The sequence below is a fragment of the Nilaparvata lugens genome, chromosome 3 (genome assembly GCF_014356525.2).
Source record: "Nilaparvata lugens isolate BPH chromosome 3, ASM1435652v1, whole genome shotgun sequence".
NCBI classification, from domain to species: Eukaryota; Metazoa; Arthropoda; class Insecta; order Hemiptera; family Delphacidae; genus Nilaparvata; species Nilaparvata lugens.
In genome coordinates, this window is record NC_052506.1 from 98,375,476 (window position 1) to 98,402,091 (window position 26,616).

General features: G+C 34.2%; 1 protein-coding gene across 1 annotated transcript in view; it reads right to left on the minus strand.

Annotated features, from left to right (window-relative positions):
* Window positions 1–1,115: 1,115 nt before the first annotated feature.
* The window catches only part of LOC111063994 (rho-associated protein kinase 1-like), a 31,491-nt gene continuing 5,990 nt past the window's right edge, over window positions 1,116–26,616 (minus strand). Inside the window, 10 exon segments of the mRNA XM_039425254.1 lie at window positions 1,116–3,187; window positions 6,235–6,357; window positions 6,359–6,452; window positions 7,617–7,845; window positions 9,481–9,559; window positions 11,376–11,535; window positions 14,446–14,677; window positions 18,911–19,134; window positions 21,538–21,631; window positions 25,845–26,114. Of these exon segments, the coding sequence (XP_039281188.1) occupies window positions 3,103–3,187; window positions 6,235–6,357; window positions 6,359–6,452; window positions 7,617–7,845; window positions 9,481–9,559; window positions 11,376–11,535; window positions 14,446–14,677; window positions 18,911–19,134; window positions 21,538–21,631; window positions 25,845–26,114 (1,590 nt within the window). The 3' untranslated portion in view covers window positions 1,116–3,102.

Consider the following 26,616-nt stretch of genomic DNA (forward strand, 5'->3'; position numbering starts at 1 on the left):
ATAATAATAATATAATAAACATGTTTTTGGACTCAAGGGACCTTGAAACGTATAGAAAACTTGAAATTATGGTACCTTAATTTTTTTGGAAAGCAATACTTTCCTTACCTATGGTAATAGGGCAAGGAAAATAAAAAATCAAATTAGTTCGAGAATATCACAAACTAAAATGAAGGAAGATCTTAATCGGATAGAAGGAAACTTAATTATGTTTCGAGCACCGTGTCATAAATTATTACAATACACTTCATCAGTTTGTTATACAGTAATGAGAACTGGATTCTATTATAGAAGAGTTAATATAAAACTCTATGCAGCCTTAATGAAAGCACTTCAGTTAGTGACAAACTTGATTATTTTGAAATGAATCTATAGTGTATTCACTATACAGGGCTAATACAATATTATTGTCGGAATGAAATAAAAATTCTCAAGTACTCTTTTGAAATGCGGTGAATTAATAAACATTTCAAAAGGATACTTGACAACTTTTATTTATTTCAAAAGGATATTTGACAACCCTTATTTCATTGAAAGAATCTTTAGTGATATCCACTTTGAACATTGTCAGGATTGGATGAATATAGGAAGAATTGATGTTATTTATAAGAATACCAACAGTTCAAAGTTAATCTCACTATTTCTGATAACCCAATAATTTCAAACAAAAAAAGAAATATTCCTCAGTAATCAGTTTCAACAGTACTTTCTAGATACTGGCCTTAATATTATTATACCTGAGGACTAGATATTGTACAACTGCCTTCATGAATCATGGACTGATACTAAAAAAATATCTTGAGGTATCTTGAGATTTCATTCTATTTATAGACAATTTGAACAAGAGTTTCCAATTTTATTGGAATGCTTGTTTTGGGAACGTTTTTCATCAAAATACATGGAGTATTAGTGAGGATAATGGGGAAAAAATAAAAATAGACCATGATTTACTTAAATATCCCATTGAATAGAGTAATACCGTGGTATTCAAATTGATAAACGTTATTACAAATCTTGGATACCGGTTAAACATCCTAGAAATATCCGATTGAAAGTGGGAGAAAAATTGAATTACGAGGGTGATATCATAAATGAATGAAATGACCTTCAAGGGTAGTTTCATCCCCTGTGAACTTCCAGTGGATCAATGGTTTTAGGTGGATTCCAAAACATCAGGTGATAATGGATGAAAAAATGTTAGATTAATATTTATTTAATGAAATAAAAGTGTGATTATGACGATCAAAGGTTCTTCAGATCAATCGTGAATCTCGAAATATTAACAACTGTTGATAAATTTTAAAGAGGCGAGAAAATAATTTACAGAAATATTTCAGTTTCCCGATTTTTCCAAATATTTGAGCAAGTTGTTACAAGTTTTTAAACTTTATTCATGTTCTAGGTTTGTATTTTGTATCACTTTAATCATGTCAGTACTCTAGTTTGGTGTTCTACAAATTTATTAATTTTTAACTATCCTACAAATTTTATAAGACTATTACAGTAACCTACTCAAAAGGAAACAGCTTAGAATCATTATATTGATATAAATATCATTAGGTTTTTGTCTAATAATTTTTCAATTATGGAAACATAAAAGGAAACAGCTTGGAATCATTATATTGATATAAATATCATTAGGTTTTTGTCTAATAATTTTTTTAATTTATGCATGTAATTGTAAAGATAAAGGTCGAATATATGATGTGATTACAGTTGTAATTATTCATTTTATTTACTAGGATTTATTGATAATTTCATTATTGAAACGTTTTCATTTACTTATATTTTATTGAGGTAAGTAGAGGAGTTAAATATAAAAACGCCGAATATTCAAAGTGATTATTGTATAAGAACAATATTATTGATAATGATTATCACTCATATTATCTATGATTATTTATTTACACGTCCTTCATTTTATTTGACAAGGGTTGAAAAAGATATAATTTGGGGACAAATTTTCCGATAAAGAAAATTAATTATGTAAGAATGAAGTGTGGAATGAATAAGGGTTGATGAATGATTAAAAGTTCAAAGCATACGATTTCAATTATTGATAGAATAAAAAAACATGTTTTAAAAGAGTTTACAAGTCGTAATGAGTAATATTCAAGACAACGATAATTTATATACACTAAAACAATGGGAATGCAGACACACATGTACAAAACATTTCAATTTTTCGTTCAAAAATTATTGTGAAATGACATCCAACAGACCGATCAAATTGTTTAAACCAGAAAATTTGAACAGCCTTCATGATAACGTTCTTGCGCCTTGAATATTGGCATACTACTAAATAAGGATTAACATTAAGCCCAATCAACAGATAAGTTCGGGGCCAAAGCTATATCGTAATAGAAAAATAAATAATTTGAAATGCATACATAAATTATACATTTAATAGACTTAAAAGTAAGTGGATTTGGTTAAAACATACAATGTTAACAACAATAAATGGTTTCTATACAATGAATTAATGCAGCTTTCAGCAATCACAACCTCAATCAATATAAAGACAACATAGTTAAACAATTAAAATGACATACTTTTGTGAATTTCCAAGAAACTAATACACATTGAGGCGACAACATTAAATGCAATATCATAAGTTTTTGGATTGTCTGACACGGATTGATATTCTCGAACAACGACTACAACCAACCTACATCAAGATTGATGTGAAAAGATTGATGATTGTATCAGACTTATTTTTACATATTTTTGGAAACGTCAGGCAATTTACGATTGATATTTTCGTACAATGACTACACACCCATTTACATTAAACAACCTTCACGATTACACTGTAACTAAAGCCTTTTTTCTACAAAAGTAGAGTGTTCTGCTCATTTCAAATGTTTTACAACTGGTAACAGATTGGAGAAGTGTTGTGGGGGGAGGAGGAAGAGGAGGAGTAGGAGGAGGAGGAGGAGGAGGAGTCGGAAGTTGTGGTGGAGGAGGTGGTGGTGGAAGGGGAAGAGTGTGGCAGGAGGAAGAGAAGGGGGTGGTGATTAAAGAGGAGAAAGGACCGACGGTTTTTGGTTACAACAGAAATGTTTTTCTACAAAGGGTACTCATCAGAGCGGCTGTTCAGCTTCACTTTGAGGACGAGTTGGCAGGTAACGTGGCTGATCGCTGTTGTACGGAAATGTACGGCTTCAGAGATGATCTGGTCGATTCTCTGCAAAACAAAATCCAAGATATTTATTAGATATTGGATGACTAAAAACGATCAACTATCTACAATACCTACTATTACTTAATATTACTTATTAGTAAATAGTAGGTAGTGCTATCTATGATTCTAATATACAGGGTGTCCCACGAAAGGTATAACAGCTGAAAACCATAGAATTTATGAGATGTTTAGTAACATTTTCTTATCTCGATCTTAGTTCTCAAGATATAATAGATTTTTCAATATATTTTAACAACTTTGATAATTAGAAACTATCAGTCAAAATCTAATTCTATGGATATGGTTGGAAAGGCATAAATATCCAATAGATTCATTTATTTCTTCCTTTGTTCGCTTTTTGACTTCTATGACGCTCAACGTGAAAAAGTTCATTTGTCGAGTTCAAAGGTAAATTTCAAACAGTTTGAACGCTCATAAAAAGTTTCAAAACACAACAAATGAAAAAAATTGTGTTAATCTTAATGTAAATTTCTTCCTCTTTCCAACCATATCCTTGGAATTGGATTTTGACTAATAGTTTTCTAGATATTGACGTTTTTTAAAATATTGAAAAATCGATATATCTCGAAAACTAAGGTCGATATAAGAAAATTTTACATTTTTGTTGCAAATTTAATGTTGAATCTACGGTCTTCGGCTGTTACACTTCTCGTGGGACACTCTGTATGTAATAGTGTTAAAAGTATGAACAGAGACAAATGATCTAGGTATCATTAGGTGTCATAATCTAGGTACAAATTAAACAGTATATTTACTCTATGGTATATAAGCTACCAGTGGCCAAGTCAGGCTTGTATGGTGGGTAATCGAAATTATCCAGTTTGATTTGCTGGAGAAGCCGTTTGGTTGCACCAGCACTGTGATGCCGAGTTGTCATGGATCACAACGATTCCGGAAGTCATTTTAACTAACGTCTTCAATTTTTTGACACCATTCACGCACGATTACAGGGCGTTTGATGGAGAGGGCGTTTGATTGATTGAGTACTTGATGTAGATTACAATATATACTGGCTTATACACTTATATACAATAGCTTACAATACAGCAAAATTATGGATGAATTTACATAATATAGACTAAGAAAATAATTATTGAACCGTATATGATATGAAAAAGCAATTTGTAATATAATAACTATAGATAATAATCATATTGTTATGCATCTACATAAATTGGCGGAGCTTTGGACATATCAAAGTCCATTCTTCGGAAAGAATATTAAAAATATCCTCCCCACTAACTCTCTACCAAAAGAGATTTGATGGAGATGACAAGCTGTTCAGCTCTTCAAAAATGACCTTCATACAACATGAGTATCTAGACGATATTCAATAAATTGTCCATTACATCTGGAGTGATGTTTTTTATCTTACCGTTTTTTGTCAAAATAAATCAATAAATGAATATTTTCACAAATTTTGAATAACTATTTTGTTTTTTTAAATGATTTTTTTTGCTTTCTATAATTTGTATAATCTCTTTAATAATTAAACACTTATTTCCTATTTGATTACAGCCCAAAAATGTTTTTATTTTTTATGTATCTTTTTCTTTTCTCTTTTTTCAGTCTATTGCTTTAGTGAAATACTGTGTTAGACTCCCTCCAGCGATCCGTAAGTTGCATCTTACGTGTTGGATAGTATTTTTCTAAATAAGTGATATTAAATTTGGTTTGTGATTCGTTACTAAGCAGTTCTGTATATTATAAACTTGTTTATTAGTTTTTGATATGGATGTATTTTACATTTTCTTGTATTAAGCTTATTGAGAATAAAACTTCATTCATTCATTCATTGATGTCCCTGGAATTTTTCGTTTTAGTTAGGGATGGGTATCGAAAGACAAAACATCGATGTTTTTTCACCCTTAACATCGATAAGTGAAAAACATGGAATAGTAACATCGATGTTTTTGAACATAGATGTTTTTTAACATCGTTGTATCACCCTACGTTTTTACGGATGATACCAAGGTACCTAGAATACAGGTATTCTAGCAGAGCACAGGATAAAATGGATTAAGTTTTTTTTATATGGATATCTGCTCTCCTTACAATAGGCGGACCTCTTTTCCAGAGCTAGATTAATTAGTGTTAAACGCATGCATGTTGATGAAATACCTATATAATTGTAATAAGAAAAACTCTTTCTTCCTAAGAAACGAAGAATCCGACCTCTTATTCAATTCTGAATAAGTATCCAACCTTGACACGGGCCACAGAAGTAGAAGTAATGTAAATCTTCAAGAGTATCCAACAGTCTCACATAAAAATACAGAGAGCCTGATTGAAAAAAAACAAACAGCAGGAAGTCAAAACTTATGCGAGATCTTTCACAAGAGTGATCTATATTCAAAAAAACACTAAACAGAATACTACACTAAATATGACAAAGATAATGATTATATTCTGTTACTATTGCTCTATATTTGTTACTATAAGCTTTCAAGAGAATCCCTTCAAAAAAAAAACTTATATTAAAATTAAACAATTAGAATTGTTTTTACTTTTTAGTTGGGAAAAACATCGGATGACCGATGTCTAGGTAAAACCATCGATAAGTGAAAAACATCGACCAGTGAACATCGATGTATCGATACCTACCCCTAGTTTTAGTTCGTCAATATTAGAACTTCGTTGCATACACCTTTTATTTTTCACGGCCATACTCTAAACGAAAACTTTTTTGAACAGTAATAACCGATTTGATTTCGTGAAACCGCAGATCGCACATAGCGTCTCCTACCCCGTTCGCCCTGCCACCCCCCACCCCCCCCCCCAATCATTTCAATTTCAATTTATTAAAAACACACAAAACAAGACAAAACAAAATTACAAAGATTTACGAAACAAATAAAACACAATAAGCCGCCAGTGTTTCGATGAAGGTCACACAAATTATAGCAGCTACACCAATGTTTGCTTCCCACGAAAATAGGCGTGCTACTACTATTCGTTAATTTTTTTATTCACCCATGAAATGTATTCAATAATTTATGCTCACTCTGTATCATTGATAGATAACCAACCTTGGGGAAACTTTAGCACCGTCATGAGAGGTGGAGTTGGCCTTGTAGCCGCACTTGTGTATCTTGCGACTGAGCCGCTGCACCCACAGCTTCTGGTCGTCGGGGAAAGAGCCAGAACTAGTAGCTCCTGGCCGTGTTCGGGTCGTCGTGCAGTTTGCACGGGCGCAATCGCTCATCTTTGCGCTCCGAGTGCTCTTTATGCACTTTTATGCGACAACCTGCAAACACACATTAATAATTGACATATATTTTTGTATTACAATCAATCAAATAGTTCTTTATTTATAATAACATTTATTCAATATAAAAAGTGTCAAGATGAAATAAAATAACTAGTAGTTTGGAGAACAGTAAACTCGCTACACTCACTAAAATCACTGCTCACATACGCCCACCAATTCACACACACAAACAAATTGGATTTAGATTATGATGATATAAATGCAATAGAATCGATGGAGGACGCTGAGAAATGGAAGTTCTTTTCACTTTTGAGCTGGGATGCACGGTTGAAGAGATAAAAAATCTGAAACTTGAAATGTGGGAATTGTGGGGGGGGGGAAGTGATTGAATTATAAAAAATTCAAAATTTTCAATATATGTGATATATAAAATAAGACCGCCTTGGAACGCTGGAAAATAAAAGTATTTTATACTTTCGAGCACGGTTATAAAGATAAAAAATCTGAAACTTGAAATTTGGGACTTCGAAAAAAAAAGTCGAATTCCAAAAATTTTTAAAATTGAACATGTGATACATGAAATAATACCGCTTTGAAGCGCTGAGAAGAAAGAGCCCAATTTGAACCTGATCCGAATAAAGAATTGAAAAGTTAGGTTGATTTTTAGGGTAAAATTTCTAATAATGGGCCGCCATTTTGAAACGGTGATGAATTTAAAAATTTTACATATTTATATGTTTCTGCGCCTTGTTTCAAAGTACTTTTATACCAAATTTTATTCAAATCGGACCATAACTGCGTCTGTAACTGCGGTACAAACAAACAGACAAACGCAGATTGACTTGAAACATAGAATTCGCTTCGCTTATTCAATAATTTACAATAATCAGTTGAGAAAGTGTTGTATTGAATATGGGCTAATTGAAATTGATTATATTTTCAATTATGTGCAAACTAACGGTCCTTTTCAGCATAAATTTAACAAGAAAGTCAGTTTTCTCAATTATTTTTTAATTTTTTTAGACTAGCAAGAGACCCGTGCTCCGCAAGGGTCTAATTGAAAACTTGACGAACTGGGATCTTGAAGAATTTGAAATAGGCCTATAACCAACCTCAGTAAATCAGGAATATATATGCAAAATTTCAAGTTAATCAGTTCAGTAGTTGATACGTGATTCGTTTATTTCCTATTGTACTTACGACGACACTCTAGGGCGGGCGGCGGCCGAAACATGTGCCAGAGCGGCTTGGTGCAGACCTCACAGTTGGTGGGCATGTGGAAGGAGATCTGAATGAACTCGTGGCCCTTCAGCGCCACCGTACATGGCTTCTCGTCACCACCGCCCCCTCCTCCCCTCCCCACCAGCTCCTGAATGCTGCCGCCCCCATCTTCGGGCCGGCGCACCTCGCCTTCACCCGCGTACAGAAGCTGCAACACAGCACAACACACATTATTCATTAAATTTTATGTCAAAAATGCGTAGTGGAATGAAAAACAGACATAGAAATTATTCATTTATTCAATTTAATGACAAAAATACGTAGTGAGAGAAAAACCAAGCATGGCCATTCAATCAATCAATAATTTTATTCAATTCAACACAATATACATAAAATACGTATTTTAGTAACATAACTAACACAATTACACATTACTAACATAATTTTGAAAAATTTGGTTCAAATTTTCAGGTAATGTCACAATTGCTGTATGTCATTACACTATTTCTGTTCATACTATTTCTAACAAAAACTGAAAAATATGGTCCAAACTTTCAGATTAAGTCCGAATTTCTGTTTATGCCAAAGCACAGAAAACCTATAAAAAAGATTGTTCATTCTTTTCCAAATGTTTTTCCACTACAAGAATAATCCCTAAGAAATTGATCAATATATGGATTTGAAGGTTTGATAATAAAGCTAGTAAACACAAAATAATTCCAAAAATTCATTGAAATATTGATATAAATTTGAAAATTTAGAGCCGGAAATTACACATCCACTGTCACTACAGCTTGTCGGTCTTTTTGTAAGTGTTCGTTCACAAATATTCAAATTTAATATAGACTACATAGATTTTGTCTATATACTATATATAGAATGGAATTATGGAACCATTAAAAACACGGAGACAATCTATATGATTATTGGAAAATGTCAATAGGTCAATCTCGAAAAGGTGTAACTACTGTCAATATAATTTAGAAAAATTATAAATTCAATTCTTTATAAATTCTTCAATTTTTTAGCACCAACGTTTCTTAATAGACTTCCTGTGGACATAAAAAGTGTAGGCAGAAGACAACTTTCTGCAGATTATTACATAGCCATCTGATACATGAAGATGTTCCGGTTATTATGAGAATATTGTTTGAACTGCAGGCCTGCCTTTATTTAGCACTTTTTTACAACTGATAAGCTCGACATTTTTTTTTGTTTTAGTTTGTAATGTTATTGTTTATAGTGTAATATTGTTAGTATTTTAATAATGTTAAACTGATACTGAAGTTCTTTTTCCTTTTTTTCTTGTCTTTTAAGTTTTTTCTACTCTTTCTTAATTTGCTGTGTAATCTGTAACACTTCTTTTTTATTTAAGTAGTTTTTTTTTCTGCCCAAACAGGTTTTTGTAACCTTTGGATTATTTTTCCATGTATATTTGATTTTGGTACTGCTCTTCAGGGTATGATTGTGATTTTTTAGTTATATGGTGATTTTTTCAGTGACTATGGTAATTTCATGCTCATATTGTATAAATGGAAAATAAATTGATTTGAAATTGAAATGAAACATTAAATTCATTCTATTTAAAAACATTCAAAACAGTTCCAAATTTATTAAGGATTTAATAGCTGCTATTATTTGGCTCATTTAGTTAGTTCTTCAAGGTTTCATTCCTTCATTTAGTTTAAATTTCCATTGAATTTGATTAACTTTCCCTTAAAAATCAATTAATATTACCAATGAAGCATTTAATGATACGGAATTATTGAATGACGACTGATGTATTAATAAACTAATTATTGTGACACAATAGTGAACATCTCAAGAAGTTTTTATTACTTACCTGAAATATCCTGGGAATATCTTTGGCATCAGCTCTAATAACATCGCCCTGTGTTACGGGACGAACATGGAACACTTTGCTGTAAAAAAACATTATTGTTTAAAATAAACAAAACAACATTCACCATTCTCACAGATTTAGAAACAGTTTCAGAAATACCAAATATCATCATTTTTCAGCCAATAAAAGTTGAAACCAGCTATAAACTTTAATCACAACAATTAATTTATAACATAGAAGCCAATAATTAATTGGTATATACATAGTCGGTTATAAAGTTTGAGCGAATAAATTTAGCATCATTGGGTATCATTGATAATCGGTTTCTGTGAAGTTTTTGATAGCAATACATTTGGTCAGTTTACACTATTACTGTAGCTCCTTCATACGAAAACACGATAGAAACATTTTGGTTATATATTGTATGATGCATGTAACTTACTTATCATGAAACCAATTCACACAAATAAACTGAAAAGATATCTAGAGATGATAATTCTTTTTTTTTATTATTCATAAACATGTAAAAATACATATGAATAGTGTCACAGAATACTAAGGAATATAGCCTAAATACTAGTTACAAAAAAAAATGTCATACACATAAAATATTATAAAAACTCCTGTAACGAGTAATTCTCATAAATTACTACTCCATTTGAAAATAAAACCTACTTGAGATCCAAAATTAGAACCGAATTTGTATCCAGAGATTTTTAAAGATTAATATTTCGGGTATTTCTAATTTCTTATACGTTATTTTTTTATGAGCGAAGAAATTGTAAATGAACGCTAAGGCCGGTTGCAGACGAACCACTATCGCATGTGGGATGTGGGAGCTACTAATTTTCCTTCTGTGGTACCACAAACGCAGCGCATATGAAATGCATTGGCAGGCATGGATGGCAGTGGCAGTGGCACTGATACTTCCACATGGTGTTGCGCGCTGTGATAGCGATCAAGGTCCATAAATACAGGTCATGACACTCGTGTTCCTTATGGAGCGGCCATGTTATGGGGTCTTTATGGTGGTACATTTGAAAATCCAATCCAATTCAATTCGCTCGTAAGAAAAATTATGCATTTTAAAAACAATATTCTAGTTCAGATAATATGTGAATTCAGTTTTTCAATTTTTTAATAATGAAATTTCAATAATAAATGCTTCAATTATTCATTTATTTATTATTAAAAACTGTTCTTATTCTTGTAACTTAAGGATTATGATTCATAAGGCATTGGGACAAGACAGAAATATTATGCGAGGCCAACTTAAAAAAGAGTTTCAAGTTCCTGATCAATTAAATCTAAAAATCAACAATTCAGTTCCTAGTTGGAATCTAAATACTATTATTCTGTCAGAATAATTTATTTTAAAATTCACAGCCAAGCAATATCCCTTGAACAATATAACAAAATAACACATAATGTTGTTCAATCTATAATGATAACAGCTGATAAATTTGAAAATTAGTGAACTACAACCCCATAAACTGGCGATTTTGCAATGCATCACGGGATTGTGGCATGACCTGTGTTTATAGACCTTGGTTGCGATTATGGTACCACTGATTTGAGCACTACGCTTCCCCTAGCTTCTGTACCACAATCGCAGTCGCTTTGATAGTGTTACCTCGAATTTGATAAAAACATCTGATAAAAACACCAGAGTATGATACAAACATCTGAAAACTGTTGCACTAATGCGCGTTTTATCAAATGTAGTTTGAAAGACTCTCTGCGTTAGTCATATTGTTCTGTGGTATGTCGGTTCCACATCCCACATGCGATAACTTAGTGGTTCGTCTGCAACCGGTCTAAAAAGTGAAAATTGAAGAAGTGCTACCAATTTAGCCAAAGAGTAAGGGTTTTGCTTTTTCTATTATTCAACTTACTTGAGATCCAAAATTAAGACAGGATCGGTATTCTGTTTATCGTTCTCAGAGTTGTAGAAGATGATCTTCTTGGAAGACACTACGACATACTGCTTTTTCCAGCCGTGTCGTCTGATATTCTGTTTACTAGGCACTGACAACCAGCCTTCCAGTCTTGAATCTGTAAACATTAACAAACAATTGCATCATAATTCAGTTAATTCGAATTGATATTTCATTGATGAAATCAATTCAAGAGGCTATGGAAGATCTTGAATGTTTTCCTCATAGCAAGGACTGAAGCAGGTTATAACACAACACTTAGTAGCTCTGTGAAAAGGACAAGTCCTGTTACAATATTTTGACTGTTTATTTATTTACAAAAGCAACTCTCCACAAGTATTTGAAGCCCTGGTGATGAGATGATGAGGGGATGAAGATAATACACTACAAACGTTTCCATTTGTGGTGATCTTATGAATATTCGGTTTCTTAAAATCACTTCGCTTATATGGGCTAGTTGATTCAAATAAAAACAATATAACAACTTTTAGTACCCTTTTATTAAAAATATTTTAAATTTTTTAATAAATAAAGTATTAAAAAAACTTTAAAATAGGCCTATGTTAAAGTTTTCAATAAAAAGGTACTAAAGTTTTTATATTATTTTTATACTGTTTCTATATTGTATGCATGAAATTCTAGATAATTTGGAAATCACTCCCACTTTTTCTTGTACATTGACCAAATTGACATAAATATAGAGATGAAAGCATCAGTATTAGCATAAAAAATGAGGTCTACATGAATGTCTCTGTGAAAAACCAGGATGACTCTGAAAGCCCTCTTCTGTCAAAAAACCCACTTTTGGAATCTCTACAATTTGCAGATAATCTTGAAAATTACACCAACACAAAATATTTTATTTTATTTCACCAAATATTTTTGATCAAATATATCCGAACATATAATAAATCCCCAAGGAGAACTTGATTGATATTGCAATGTCATGTTGGATTTGTTTTTCATGGCAATAGAATGGTATGATTACATTGTCAGAGGCCCTGAAATTGTTCAGTTGCAACCTGAAAACTCTGACACCAGATCTGAGCCAGCCAGGTCACATGATATTACATTATTTTTACATTGCCTTGATTCTGCTGCCTCTTTTTACTGCTACAGGCTAATTACTGCGGGTGTAGCCACCTTCCATTCTCTACAGAGGACTCTATTTTCAACTGAGAAATTCATGTAAAACTATGCAGTAAAATGCAGATTTGGAGCCGTGCCCTTACAGCAGAAGGGTCAAGCCACCACATGAAGCGTTTTTGCACTGACGACGGACGGGTCGGCAGGGCAGAAAGCTCTCCGATTCGCTGATTATCAGCTGATTACCGAACGCCAACCCAATCAGCTGATAATCAGCCAATGGAAGGGCTTCCTGTCCGCCACCACAGCAAGAACGCTCCATGTGGTGGCTTGGCCTTAATTTATCTATTGTACGAAAATAGAAGTAAGTACTATATTCACTAGCTGTGAAATCAGAATAATCAATATAACATAATTTCTAATCAATGCTACAAAATATTCAAAAGACTTCTGTTACTGCAAATATTGACAATTCCTAGACTATTCTGTTGTCAATATTCGCAGTAGCAGAATTCTACAGAGTATTTTATAGAATGAATGAGTAATCTATTCAATGTTGCTTCTCTTTCAATTTCCAAAAACACATAAGTGGAATTATGATTAGGTTTTATAATATTTTCATCCTAATTGAGTCAAATCAAGTTAAAATTAATAATGTATTATATTAAACGGAAATCCAAATTAATAGCTGTAAATCACCCCGAAGACCAATGCAAATATTGACAACAGGGTAAACAGCCAGATGGAAAAAATTATTTGTCAGCCCGGGAATAATAATTTTTGAATAATATAATTTAATTTATTAATATTTGTTATTTAATTTGAATATTTATTTAGCGTAGAGGGTGTCGTGAATAAGAATAGAATAAGAATAAGAATAAGAATAAGAATAAGAATTTTTTATTGCCGTTAAACAAACTTAATTGTAATAGGCTACGTCAAAATACAGTCAGTTTTTTAAAAATACTATGTATACATATAATAAATATTCTTAATAATACAATAAATATTATAATACTACTATAATAATACCTATAATGAAATACAATCTAATTCTTTAGAAATTATTATTTTTGAATTGTATTTGTGTCAGATACTAGGTATTCATTTATATATAAAAAGGGTGGTTCTTTAACCATCTATTTAAAACATGTTTTAAAGCTTCTTCCGGCAGATTATTTTTACTTGCATTAAATTGTTATAGATGTATAATGTTGGCACTGTCATGATTTGAAATTTTACAAAACTGTCTCTACATGATTCTCTTGACTGAAGATTGTCAATATTCTTATTACTTTCTTTTGAAGAATGAGTACCTTTGTGGCAGTGCTACTATTTCCCCAGAGTATAACGTGTATGGTCAGGAGAACAATCGTTTGTCTGACCGCCAGTAGGCGTCAGCTCATTTAGCGTTATCCAGGGTGCCCACGAGGAGGCCAACTAACATAAAACCCAAATTTTGAATAATAAAATAATTTTTGAATAGTAGCGGTCATCGAATTTCCATCTAGCTGTTTACCCTGTTGTCAATATTTGCAGTAGCAGAAATCTTCAGGGTGAAATACAGCATTTAATTTTGATTTTCATTTATTTATTTATTTATTTATTTATACATTGATAGATACAATATCATTCTGAACTATGAATGATTGGGAAAGGAACAACAGGCTTAAAGCCCAAAACTGTTCCTTCCCAAATTTAGATAGAAATTGTCCAAAAATAGGTTATGTTTACACTACACGTTTTTGTCCAATTTTGAGTCCAAAATATTTATAAACTAGGAATTTAGAATTTAATAATACTTATTAATTCATTAGCATTTGAATAATTGCAATATCTAAGTAATTTCCATCTGTAATGCATAATTTATAATTTTGATATTTTTGTTGCATTTTTTGAGATGAATCAGTTTTATCTGATTTGGTAATTAGTTTGAGGATACCTTGCGCATAGAGTTCGGTGTCGTTCTCGTTGTCGGCGCTGCTGAGCGACGCAGTCTCGGCGCTGCTGGTGGCCGTCGCCAGCCGCACCTGCAGCTGCTCGATCTCCGAGTCCTTGCTGTCGATCTCCATCTGCAGCCGCTGCCGACCGCCGCTCTCCTCCACCACCAGCGCCTGCAGCTCCTGCACCTCCTTCTGCCACTTGACCACCTGCTGGCCGTACTTCTCGCGTTCCTACACACACAAACCAATCAATCAATCAATCAATGGACACATCATGTAAAAATTCCCAGTAACCTTTTTTCAACTTTATATTTTTTCTCACAACATGTTTCCACTTATATCATTTGAAAGTGAGTTCGTTTGTGCGTGTCAGGTGATTTATATGCCAATACTAGTAGTTCTGTGAACAGTAGACCTCGCACTCAGTAAGTTACACTGACCTGTTGTTATGTTTTCTCAAAAATTATTAAACAATCTATCAATTTAAAATGTGTAGGAAAAATCCTAAATAAACATAAAGCTTTCTGTCCTATCGTACCGTGACGTGTCGTCCCGGAATGTGAGTGTGAGCGCTGTTATCAGGTCTGGCTGCAACTGTCTAAAACGCTAATGGAAAGATACATTTTCAAGATGTTCGATGTTTTTGAACGGGTAGTATTATAGTCCACTAGACAGCTGATTTATGATGAATAATAATTCTAAAGTCTGATTTTTACGGTAATATTGGTGTTCAAAGGAGACTCCTTTTCCTTCTGTATTATCCTTAAAATGCAAAATTTCAAAAAACCGTATGTATACGTCGACGCAAAATTAGGAATACCAGTCAAATTTCATGAAAATCTATTGCCGCGTTTCGCTGTAAATGCGGAACATAAATATAAACATAAAGAGAAATGCAAAACCGTCGACTTGAATCTTAGACCTCACTTCGCTCGGTTAATTAGACTAGTATTCAACTGTTTTAACAGCTTTGTCATTGAATATGAAAAGATCATGTCTTGAGCATTCTGGAGCAAAACGACATTTTAACATGATGTCATCTGACTGGATATCACCGCAGTCGCAGTCAATTTGCCTCCAGGTTGTGCAGTTTTCTCTTGTGCAGGCTCATTCAGCTCTGAGGCGGTTCAGAGCCTTCCACTTGCCACGGAGGCAAGTGAGTGAAGTTTTAAGAAATAGAATAAAGTTGAAAAAAGGGTGCTTGGATTCTTTACATAAATACAAGTAGCACTTAACAATAAAGTGGATAAAGAACACATGATTTTATGAGTAACTGAAAAAATTAAATTATAAAAACGGTTAAAACTACTCCACTGCCACAATTCAACCAGATAATATCAGCTTTAGTGGCTCGAGTAAAATTAAGTATAATTTTCTTTGTGAAATTCGAAAGAAATTTCTTAGATCTGTCTCACTACTAGTTGTAAGAAAACTTTCATTTTCTACTGACTACTGGGAGTATTGAAACACAATATAATTTATTTAGTACACTTTTTTTATTACAACACAATATACTTAAAAATGACTCTTGAAGAGTTGAAAATAGTTATGTTGTAATATAATAGAAGGGTACTTTATTTATTATGTTGTGTTTCGGTTGTAATTTTTTTTTTTTTTATAGCACCTAGTTAAAGACTAATAATCTATTCTATTTTGACATAAATTGATAAGAATATTGTTTGTGAAGGTAAAACCCATTGGTTAAGCCTTCTATATTGGTCAAGGATTAATAGAGATTATTTTTAGCATAAAAGGATACAGTATTCTGCCTTTGCACTTCCAATTGAACACTTTAGCACTAAACTAATTCGTGTGGCTTTCTGCGTTGCAGTCTTCTTACTCCATGCACGTTGAGCAGCTGGATTGCTTCCACGTTCACATGTTGATGAAGTCTTTTCTCATGTTTTTCTGCAAATCTTTGGATTTCACTGATGACTGTCGCCACTCCCAGGTCGCGGTGGAGATCAGAGTTTCTGATGTACCAAGGAGCGTTTACACAGCTTCTGAGTACTTTGTTCTGGAAGCGCTGGATGATGTCGATATTGGATGGTCGGGTGCAGCCCCAGAGTTGAATTCCGTAGGTCACACCGGCTTGAGAATCTGCTTGTAGAGAAGCAATTTGTTATAATTTGACAACTTTGATGTCCTCCCAAGTAGCCAGTACATTTTCTTGAATTTAATGCCAAGTTGTTCTCTTTTCTTCTTCACATGCTCCTTCCATCTAAGCTTGGCATCCAGCGTCATGCCTAGATACTTTGCAGTGTTGGAGTAGGATACAATATTCCCATTGAGTGTTAAGGGGATATATTGAACTCTTCTGTTTGTAAAGTTGACTTGAACTGATTTTGCTTCACTCAATTTTATAAGCCAGTGTTTTGTCCAAACATTGATTCTGTTGACTGCCACCTGCAATTTCTCTGTAGAAACTTCAACAGTTTCACCAACTGATAAAACTGCTGTGTCATCAGCAAATGTTGCTACTGTTCCGTTTTCGGGTTGAGGTATATCAGATGTGTATAGGAGGTACAAGAGGGGACCCAGCACACTTCCTTGAGGAACTCCAGCCCTGATTTCTCTGATAGATGAAAAAGCATCATCTTGTTTTATCCTGAAATAACGGTGTTGAAGATATGATTTCAGTATCAGACTGTATTCTGTTGGTAAGAACTGGTTCATTTTGTAGCACAATCCTGAATGCCATACTTTGTCGAAAGCCTGTGCTACATCAAGGAAAATGCAGAGCAAACTTTCTTTTCCTCCAATGTATTTTCAATAATATTTGTTATTCTGTGCACCTGATCTATTGTACTATGTTTATCTCGAAATCCGAATTGATGGGTTGGTATTAATCCATTATCGTCCAGATAAGGCTTTATCTTTTCAGTAGAAGTTTCTCAAATAATTTTGATATTACTGGCAGTAGTGAAATTGGCCTATACGAGGTTACATCATGTGGTGGCTTTCCAGGTTTTGGTATCATGATGACATCGGCTACCTTCCAGAAACTTGGCACATATTTCAATCGGAATGAAGCGTTGAAGAGATGGCATAGCTTCACAATTGTTTTTCTTGGGAGCTCCTGTAGAATCTCTCCAGTTATTAAGTCGAAACCTGGGGTTTCTTTCTGCTCAAATTTTTAATCTCATATTCTACCTCCCTTGGCGATGTTGAAGTGATAACTGCTGCTCCAAGATGATGAGGATTCTCATCTATAATTGTTTCCTCATGAGGTGAGAAAACCTTTTCCAGATGATCAGCAAACAAATCGGCTTTCTCTTTATTGCTCCTTGCCCAGCAATCTTGATTCTTCCTTATCGGTGTAACTTGTTCAAGAGGTCTCTTCAGTTTCCTGGTTGATCTCCATAATGAAAAATTTGTAGTAGACTCATTGGTTAACTCTTCTAAGTATTTATTGATATCATGTGTTTTACATCCTGTATCATCTTTCTCAGTTCATTAGTAATTCTATTGAGTTCTGTTTTAATTCTTGGATTTCTTGTTGATTGCCATGATCTTCTTGTTCTTCTCTTTTTCTATCAACTCTCTTACCGCTACAGGATAGCAATTACCTTTGAAAATCCTGCTTTGAAGTAGTGGTGTATTTTCCCAGGCACATTGTTGGATATTGATTACAAACTCCTGGACTTCAGTTTCTAGTTCATCTGTAGTAAATCGGTTGTAATAAATTCATTTATCTACACATTGTTGTAGACTTATTAGGAACCAAAGTATGGGAAATCTTCATTCATAACTTATCATTCCCAGATTTGTTGGATTTACAAAAAATATAAGTCTCTAAGATAAACACCCGTCCAGCCTTGGCAAAAACCATTTCTTACACAGCTAAAACAGCACTAATGAAATATACTAACGTTTGCATGTAGACTTTAATACATTTTTGGCAACATAGTAGTTTAGGAACTTGAAATTTACCAATGTATTAATACTATCTTCTAAACTTTGGGTTGCGTTCTTGATGAAACGCCCGTTAGTCGCTTGATGAACCGCCATTTACTTAAAAAATGTCGTCAACTTTTCAATTATTTATGAAACAACTCTGGGCTCTCACGCTATCACAAAGCTGTTGAATGGGCAAATCCAGGTTCTTGATAATCGATGTTCAGAACCAGTGTTCGGTTGTTTGCAAGCGGTCGTTCAAATTTCACTTCGTACGTTTGGTTGAATGCCCTGTCGACTTTTGTACAAAACCGATTGAACGCTTGCAAAGTATCCTATTTCCCCACAAACCACTGCTAATTCGATGAAAACCTTTTGATTAGACTTACAAACTAAATAAACCTTTTAAAACATCTTAGTTGAAAAACTGAACCTTTTATACTAAACAACTTTTTTATAGTTCTGACTGAACCATTTATACAACAATAAATTAACTGAATCATTAATACAACTGACTGAACCATCTATGCTATTGTATAATTTGCTTGCGGCTGTGGCGGCACATACCTGCGTCAATTCCTGCTGCAGCTTGCGGCACTCCTTCTCCTTGCGGCGCAGATCGGCCGAGGACACCTTGCTCTTGCCCTTGCCGCTAGCGGCTGCGTTCACGTCCTTGCGGTTCATGATCTCGGCCAGCTTGTTCACGGCCTGCGCCTTCAGCATCTGCTCCTGCTTCAGCTGTTTGCGCAGGCGCTCCAGTTCCTCCACAGAGCCGGCCGCGGATCGCACATCTGCACAACAGACCACCACTCATTATTACACATTTAATGGAAGTTATTCATTGTAAAATTCACGACTCATGACTGATTCATGTAAGATTTTTTACTCATCCTCTGCCTGATTATCAGATGTTTAGGATGAAATATTATAAATTGAAATTTAATTGCAATTATAAATTTTAATTGAAATTGAAATGATGAGCTGAGCAGCTCATAGATCGCGAACGAAGAGCAGACACGTTGCATGCAGCACATACAATACGCGTCCCGTAGCTCTGCCTCTGTGACTTTGAAACGGCATATAGGCAAGGTATGGTTCGCCGGGTGATATTCACGGCTTTGCAAAATCATCAGGCTTCAGAGACCCTATAGTGAGGTCCACGTTATAATGACAGTATTTGATCAACTTTGGTTTTGCTATCCTTGTCTATCATTCGACAAAGCCGGTTGTACCATCCTTTTCTAGGTCCACAACGATGCCAATTATGTTTTTGACAGTTTAGAAATATAATTAATTAATGCAGAGAATCGGCATCGCTATTTTCCTATCTTTATCCACTGCCATTATAACGTAGACCTCACTATAGATGGAGGGACCTTCCTAAAGAGGTTCCTTGAAGGAAGCTCCCTAAACACAGAGATTCTTCATGAATGAGAAAGTTGCAACGTATCACAAACAATGGAAAGAGCATGTTGAACGAATGTCAGCTAATAGGTTGTGTATCTTTTCAGATGCAACACGTTGCTTTTGAGAGGATACAAAAGAGCATCTGTTGCTTATGGAAAGATACATTTGTGCTCCTTGTGTATCTTCTCGGATGCAAAACGTTTCTTTTGAGAATATACAAAACCGTATTATGTTGCTTCTGGAAAGATACATTAAAACTCCTCGTGTATCTTTTCGAATGCACACGTTGCTTTCGAGAAGATACAAAAGAGCGTCTGTTGCTTATGGAAAGATACATTAAAACTCCTTGTGTATCTTCTCGGATGCAACACGTTGCTTTTGAGAAGATGCAAAAGAGCATCTGTTGCTTATGGAAAGATACCAAAAATGTTCGATGTTTTTGAAAGGGTAGTATTGTAGTCGTGGCCCTCCGCCAATAGGCAAAGCTACAGGACCCAGACTGTACGCACTGAGTTTGATAATAACTGGAGGTAAACGTGAACTGAGGCAGCAGTGTTCAAGTAGAAAACATGAAGACTGGTCTTTTTGTGTTTTGGTTTCTCCTTTCCTCAACCTCTGAACGATATACAAGAAAATGTCGGCTTCTGTTCCAAGATTCTTAGTAAATAAATGAATAAATTTTAGTAATAATTTTTAAATAATTTTTAGAGAAGTTTAGTAAGGGTGAGTGCTCACATAATTAATTGTGTATTTATTCATAATCAAGAAAATAAATTATACACTTTGCTTTGAATCACAAGTTGTCATTGTTATTCATTCGATCTTCCTTGTTCATTCGCAAACACATAGAACCTGTATCTTTCCTTAGGAGAATGAGAACAAAGCTAATTATTCATGAATATTTGAAAAGAGTAGCATACCAATAGGCAGTGCGAATCACTTTGAATCTTTGTAGTAAACAATATCATAGAGAAACAATAACATAAACAGATATCCCATGGTATAATGCATTTATGTCGTAACCTTTACTGTTATCTCAAGCCGATAGTCCACGTAGTTCTTTACCCGTAAAGCTTTTTTTCTCAAAGATAGATTGCTTTCTAGTCTAGGGACTAATGAGCAACTTTTTTCTGTCCTATAATACTAATAAATACTTAATACAAGAGAATCCTCCATGGGGTCTCCAATTCAAACTCTAATATTATTAGTGAACTGCTTGTGACTGTACTACACAAATTTACCCGTAAAGCTGTGTGACGCTGGTAGTCTCTCATATTGTACCGTTCATACAATCTTACACGACCAAAACAGTAAAAATCGACAATAATCGGCAGTAATCGGCTTGAGTTAACAGTGAAAGTTGTGACATAAGCGCCCTGTACATGGGATATCACCTATAAATTGGAAGAAAAATAGCACAAGGACTACCTTATTATTTTATCTTTCAATGTTATTACATTAGTGGTATTTGCATTGTAAATGAATAAATAATATCTATTTACGTTATTGTTTATCTATGGTAACAGTCTCTTTTCTGTTAAACCTTTCTTTCTGGAAGAAGATGAAAATATCATATTGTAATCTATCTTCAAATGAATATATTATTCCACATAGTTTAATCGACAATAATCGACTTGAGTTAACAGTAAAAAATGTGAAATAAACGCCCTATACCATGGGATATCTACTTTGTTTCTCTATGATAATCACCATAAGCTGGCTAGCTTATCAGGCCACTCAATCAAAAATTATTATTTTCTTTTTTTCTAAGATGGAATATTGCTTACCTTCTTGCATCAATTTCATTTGGTGACTTAGGTCTTCTTTGTCTTTCATTAGTTGATCGATGGTCTTCTTGTTTTCAGTCTCTCTCTCCTTCAACTGCACAAATAAGAAAACATAATACAACTTTCCATTAATATAATAGATAGATAGATAGATAGATAGATAATTTAGCAGCCACTGACCTCCTCTCAAAGGGGTGTAAGGACTTGTCAATCATTTAAATTACTCAACTTAAATTGTGCATTTATAATGTTTACACAACAACACAATGAGTTATTCTCTTCTGATGATACAGGATGAGTGTTAAATGATAGTTCTACAAATACAAAAAGTAACAAATGAATTAATCTTCTGATGATACAGAATGAATGAATGAATGATAGTGATACAAAATAGATCGAATGGATCTATCTGTTATTGAAAAGGACACAACTTGAATAAGCACACACTCAGGAATGAATCACGAATTGTATAAGTCGTCCAATCTGATTGAGTATGTATCATCTTCTGATGATATAGAACGAATGTTCAATAAGGATCAACTTACACTTAAGCGACTCAGGTCAAGAAGAGACTAGACTCTAGTCGAGAGCTTGTGTTTCCAAATGGTGACACTCAGACCAGTCGACTCTAGTCTCCGCGACTGTCACCATTTGAAAACACATGCTCTCGAGTAGAGTCGGGTCTCAACTCGACCTGAGTCGCGTAAGTGTGAGTTGAGCATAATAAATCTCCTGATACAAAACGTATCAAATAAATCTATCTTCTGATGATACAGAACGAATGTTGAATGATAGTTCTACTTATACAGAACGAATGTTGAATGATAGTTCTACTTATACAAAACGAATTATATGAATTATTTTATGATGATACATAACGAATAATGAATGATAGATCTAATGATACAAAACGTATCAAATGAATCTATCTTCTGATGATACGGAATGAATGAATGAATGATAGTGATACAAAATAGATCGAATGGATCTATCTGTTATTGAAAAGGACACAACTTGAATAAGCACACACTCAGGAATGAATCACGAATTGTATAAGTCGTCCAATCTGATTGAGTATGTATCATCTTCTGATGATATAGAACGAATGTTCAATAAGGATCAACTTACACTTAAGCGACTCAGGTCAGAAGAGACTAGACTCTAGTCGAGAGCTTGTGTTTCCAAATGGTGACACTCAGACCAGTCGACTCTAGTCTCCGCGACTGTCACCATTTGAAAACACATGCTCTCGAGTAGAGTCGGGTCTCAACTCGACCTGAGTCGCGTAAGTGTGAGTTGAGCATAATAAATCTCCTGATACAAAACGTATCAATAAATCTATCTTCTGATGATACAGAACGAATGTTGAATGATTGTTCTACTTATACAGAACGAATGTTGAATGATAGTTCTACTTATACAAAACGAATTATATGAATTTATTTTATGATGATACATAACGAATAATGAATGATAGATCTAATGATACAAAACGTATCAAATGAATCTATCTTCTGATGATACGGAATGAATGATGAATGATAGTTCCACTGCACTGATACAAAACGTATAAAATGAATCAGATTCGAATGATACAGATTAATGTTGAATACTAGTTCTACTGATTCAAAACGTATCAAATGAATCTATTTTCTGATGATACGGAATGAATGTTTAACAATATGCTACTGATACAGAACGCATCAAATGAATCAATCTTCTGATGATACAGAATGAATGTTGAATACTACCTAGTTCTAGAGATACTGAACGTATAAAATGAATCTATATTCGAATGATACAGATTAATGTTGTTCTACTGATTCAAAACGTATCAAATGAATCTTCTGATGATACGGAATGAATGTTGAATGATAGTTCTACTGATACAGAACGTATCAAATGGATCTATCTTCTGATGATACAGAACGAATGTTGATTGATAGTTCTACTGAAACAGAACGTATCAAATGGATCTATCTTCTGATGATACAGAACGAATGTTGATTGATAGTTCTACTGAAACAGAACGTATCAAATGGATCTATCTTCTGATGATACAAAAAGAATGTTGATTGATAGTTCACTGAAACAGAACGTATCAAATGGATCTATCGTCTGATGGTATGGAATGAATGAATGATACAAATCTTATCAAATGAATCTATCTTCTGATGTTATAGAATGTATGTTGAATACTAGTTCTACTGATTCAAAATGTATCAAATGAATCTAGCTTCTGATGATACAGAACGAACGTTGAATGATAGTTCTACTGATACAAAACTTATTGAATGGATCCACCTGTTATTGAAAAGAGCACAACTTGAATAAGCACACACTCAGGGATGAATCGAAATATTGAAATAAGTCGTCCAACCTGATGGGAGTATGTATTTTCATAAACGTTTGTATATTGTAATTCAGTATGTAATTTGTCTATATAGATCTTGTCTCTATAGATCTAATGTTCAGATCTTGAACATTAATGTTGAGGTGAGTAGATTATTTTCTATTTATACCTGAGTTCAATACTAATAATAATTCTAATGTTATTATTATAAACCACCCTCTATGTCGCGTTTAGTCACAATACTTCACATAGTTGCTTATGAGGACATGTCTAATTGCAAAGACTAATCAGTGTGAGTTGCGTCATAAACAACAATGTGAAGTATTGTGACTAAACGTGACTGAACGTGACTAGACTTGTCTTAACTTACTGGTGCGCGCCTAGCCTAAGGGAGTGATCACATTAGATGCATGTATGTGCAAGTGCAAGTCGAATCATGCATGAGATGAAAAACACAATTTGTGCCATCGAAACACGTTGTGACTTGCATGTAGCTGCTCACACGCTCAACGCAACCAGCAAGTGCACGCTTTCAGTGTGAGTATTCCTCACAGCTTTTTCCAGATTTAATTTCTCATCTGCAAGCTTGGTCATGCATAACCAAGCGTGTATTTGCTCATACGCATCCAATGTAATCACACACTTTTATTATTATTATTATTTCATCCACTGACCACCTGTAAAAGAGGTATAAGGATTTGTCAATTTCTCATTAATCAAAAAGTAAAATGTTATCTATCTTCTTTAACCTCCATCTTGAGGTTTGTAATAGTATATTCAAACTATTTTTCGCCACACAGACAAATAAATAAATAATTTTCCGAAAGCAAAGTGGAAGGTCATAGCTCTAGCAGAGGTACTCTGAATATCAGGAAATTGTCCAAGTATTTTTATTTTTTATTCTGATTTGTCTAAATAACCTAAAAGATTATGTTCAATTATGTGGGAGGTTGAGTTTATACTTTTTTATTCTTTCAAATGACAATAAGATAATATTATTATAATGTTTTAATAAATTACTGAATAATAAACTCAAATAATGAAAAGTTTTTTGATCAGCTGTTTTAGCACACTTGAAATTTAGCGGCCGGAAAGGGTATTCTTTCCGGCCTTAGCCGGAAAGAAACCTGTTCTGACGTCAAACAAGATTCGTCTGCAAACAATGTCTTTCAGATCTACGTAGGGACTGGAAAACAGCTGCTTTCTGTGCAGTGTGGCGAAAAAAAAAGTATATTCCTCCACTGAGTAGGCACATATGGATAGCAGCTCTTTTTTCAATAAAAGTCTAAAAACTTTACCTGACGTTTCTTTCATGTGAGATGGCAATAAGTTGTACATCCAGATACTTGAACTCCTTATCCCTCGCTCATATATAGTACTTCGGTGTGCATCATCTCTCAAATTATTTCTGTGTCTGGTTGAATATTGGTGAAATATTTCTCCTGCATTGAACTCATTCATGTGTTTTTTAAAAAGCAGATTGTTTTATGAATATAAAGGCTTGGGAGTGGGAGGATTCCAAGTTCTCTGAAGTAGGGCCGACAACTAGTTCGAATTGACTCCCCTATCATCACCCTCAATGCCCACTTCTGTAATCTAAACACCTCCACTACACTGCTAGAGTTACCCCAAAAAATGATTCCAAAGTTCATAATACACTTATGGAGTGGCCGTAGTCGAGTGGATCAGATGCTGGCTTTATGATTCAGAGGCCCGGGTTCAAATCCCGGCCCGGGCAAGACATTTATCTAGAGCCACTCCCTTGTTTTGAATGGACACGTTAATTCGTCGGTCCCGGCTGCCTGGAAAGCATTCGGTAGGTCATGTCAGAGGCCCTGAAATTGATCAGTTGCGACCTGAAAACTCTTACACCAGACCTGAGCCAGCCAGGTCACTAGATATTATTATTAGTTATTATAATACACTTAAGATAAATTGCTAGAAATAAACTGACCTTAACCAAATTGGAGTCCAAGGCCGCCATGTCAGCTCTGTGGCGGGCATGCAAGTCTTTGAGCTCCAACTCCTTGATGGTCTTCTCCTTTTCGAGGTCGCCGACCGTCTCCTCGGCAATCGACCTGGCGAGCGCCTCGCTGTCCGCACGCGCCAACGCGATCTGCAGCTGGTGTGCCAGGCTGCTCCTCTCCTCCTCCAGCTCCAGAACGGATCGCGACCTCTCCTCAGCCTCCTCCTTCAGCTCCTCGGCTTGGGTCTTGTACAACGACTGTCACACACAAAACACACACACTAAAATTTACACTATGAACAGAGATACTGTAGAATTTCTCCATTTCAAGGCTCTTGCTTCAGGATAATTATTATAATAATTTATGAAGAGCTACTTGATAATTTTTTAAAGGGCCTTAGTAATTTTGTTAAAAATCATTTATATAGAGAATATTCTCGAGAATAAATTCCTTCTTAGATGGAATAAAAGCAAGGTTGTCAGTTCCAATTATGTGGATATTGTCAGTTCCAATTACGTGGATATTGTCAGTTCAAATTATGTGTATATTGTCAGTTCCAATTATGTGGATATTGTTAGTTCCAATTATGTGGATATTGTCAGTTCCAATTATGTGGATATTGTCAGTTCAAATTATGTGGATATTGTCAGTTCAATTATGTGGATATTGTCAGTTCAAATTATGTGGATATTGTCAGTTCAAATATGTGGATATTGTCAGTTCAAATTATGTGGATATTGTCAGTTCAAATTATGTGGA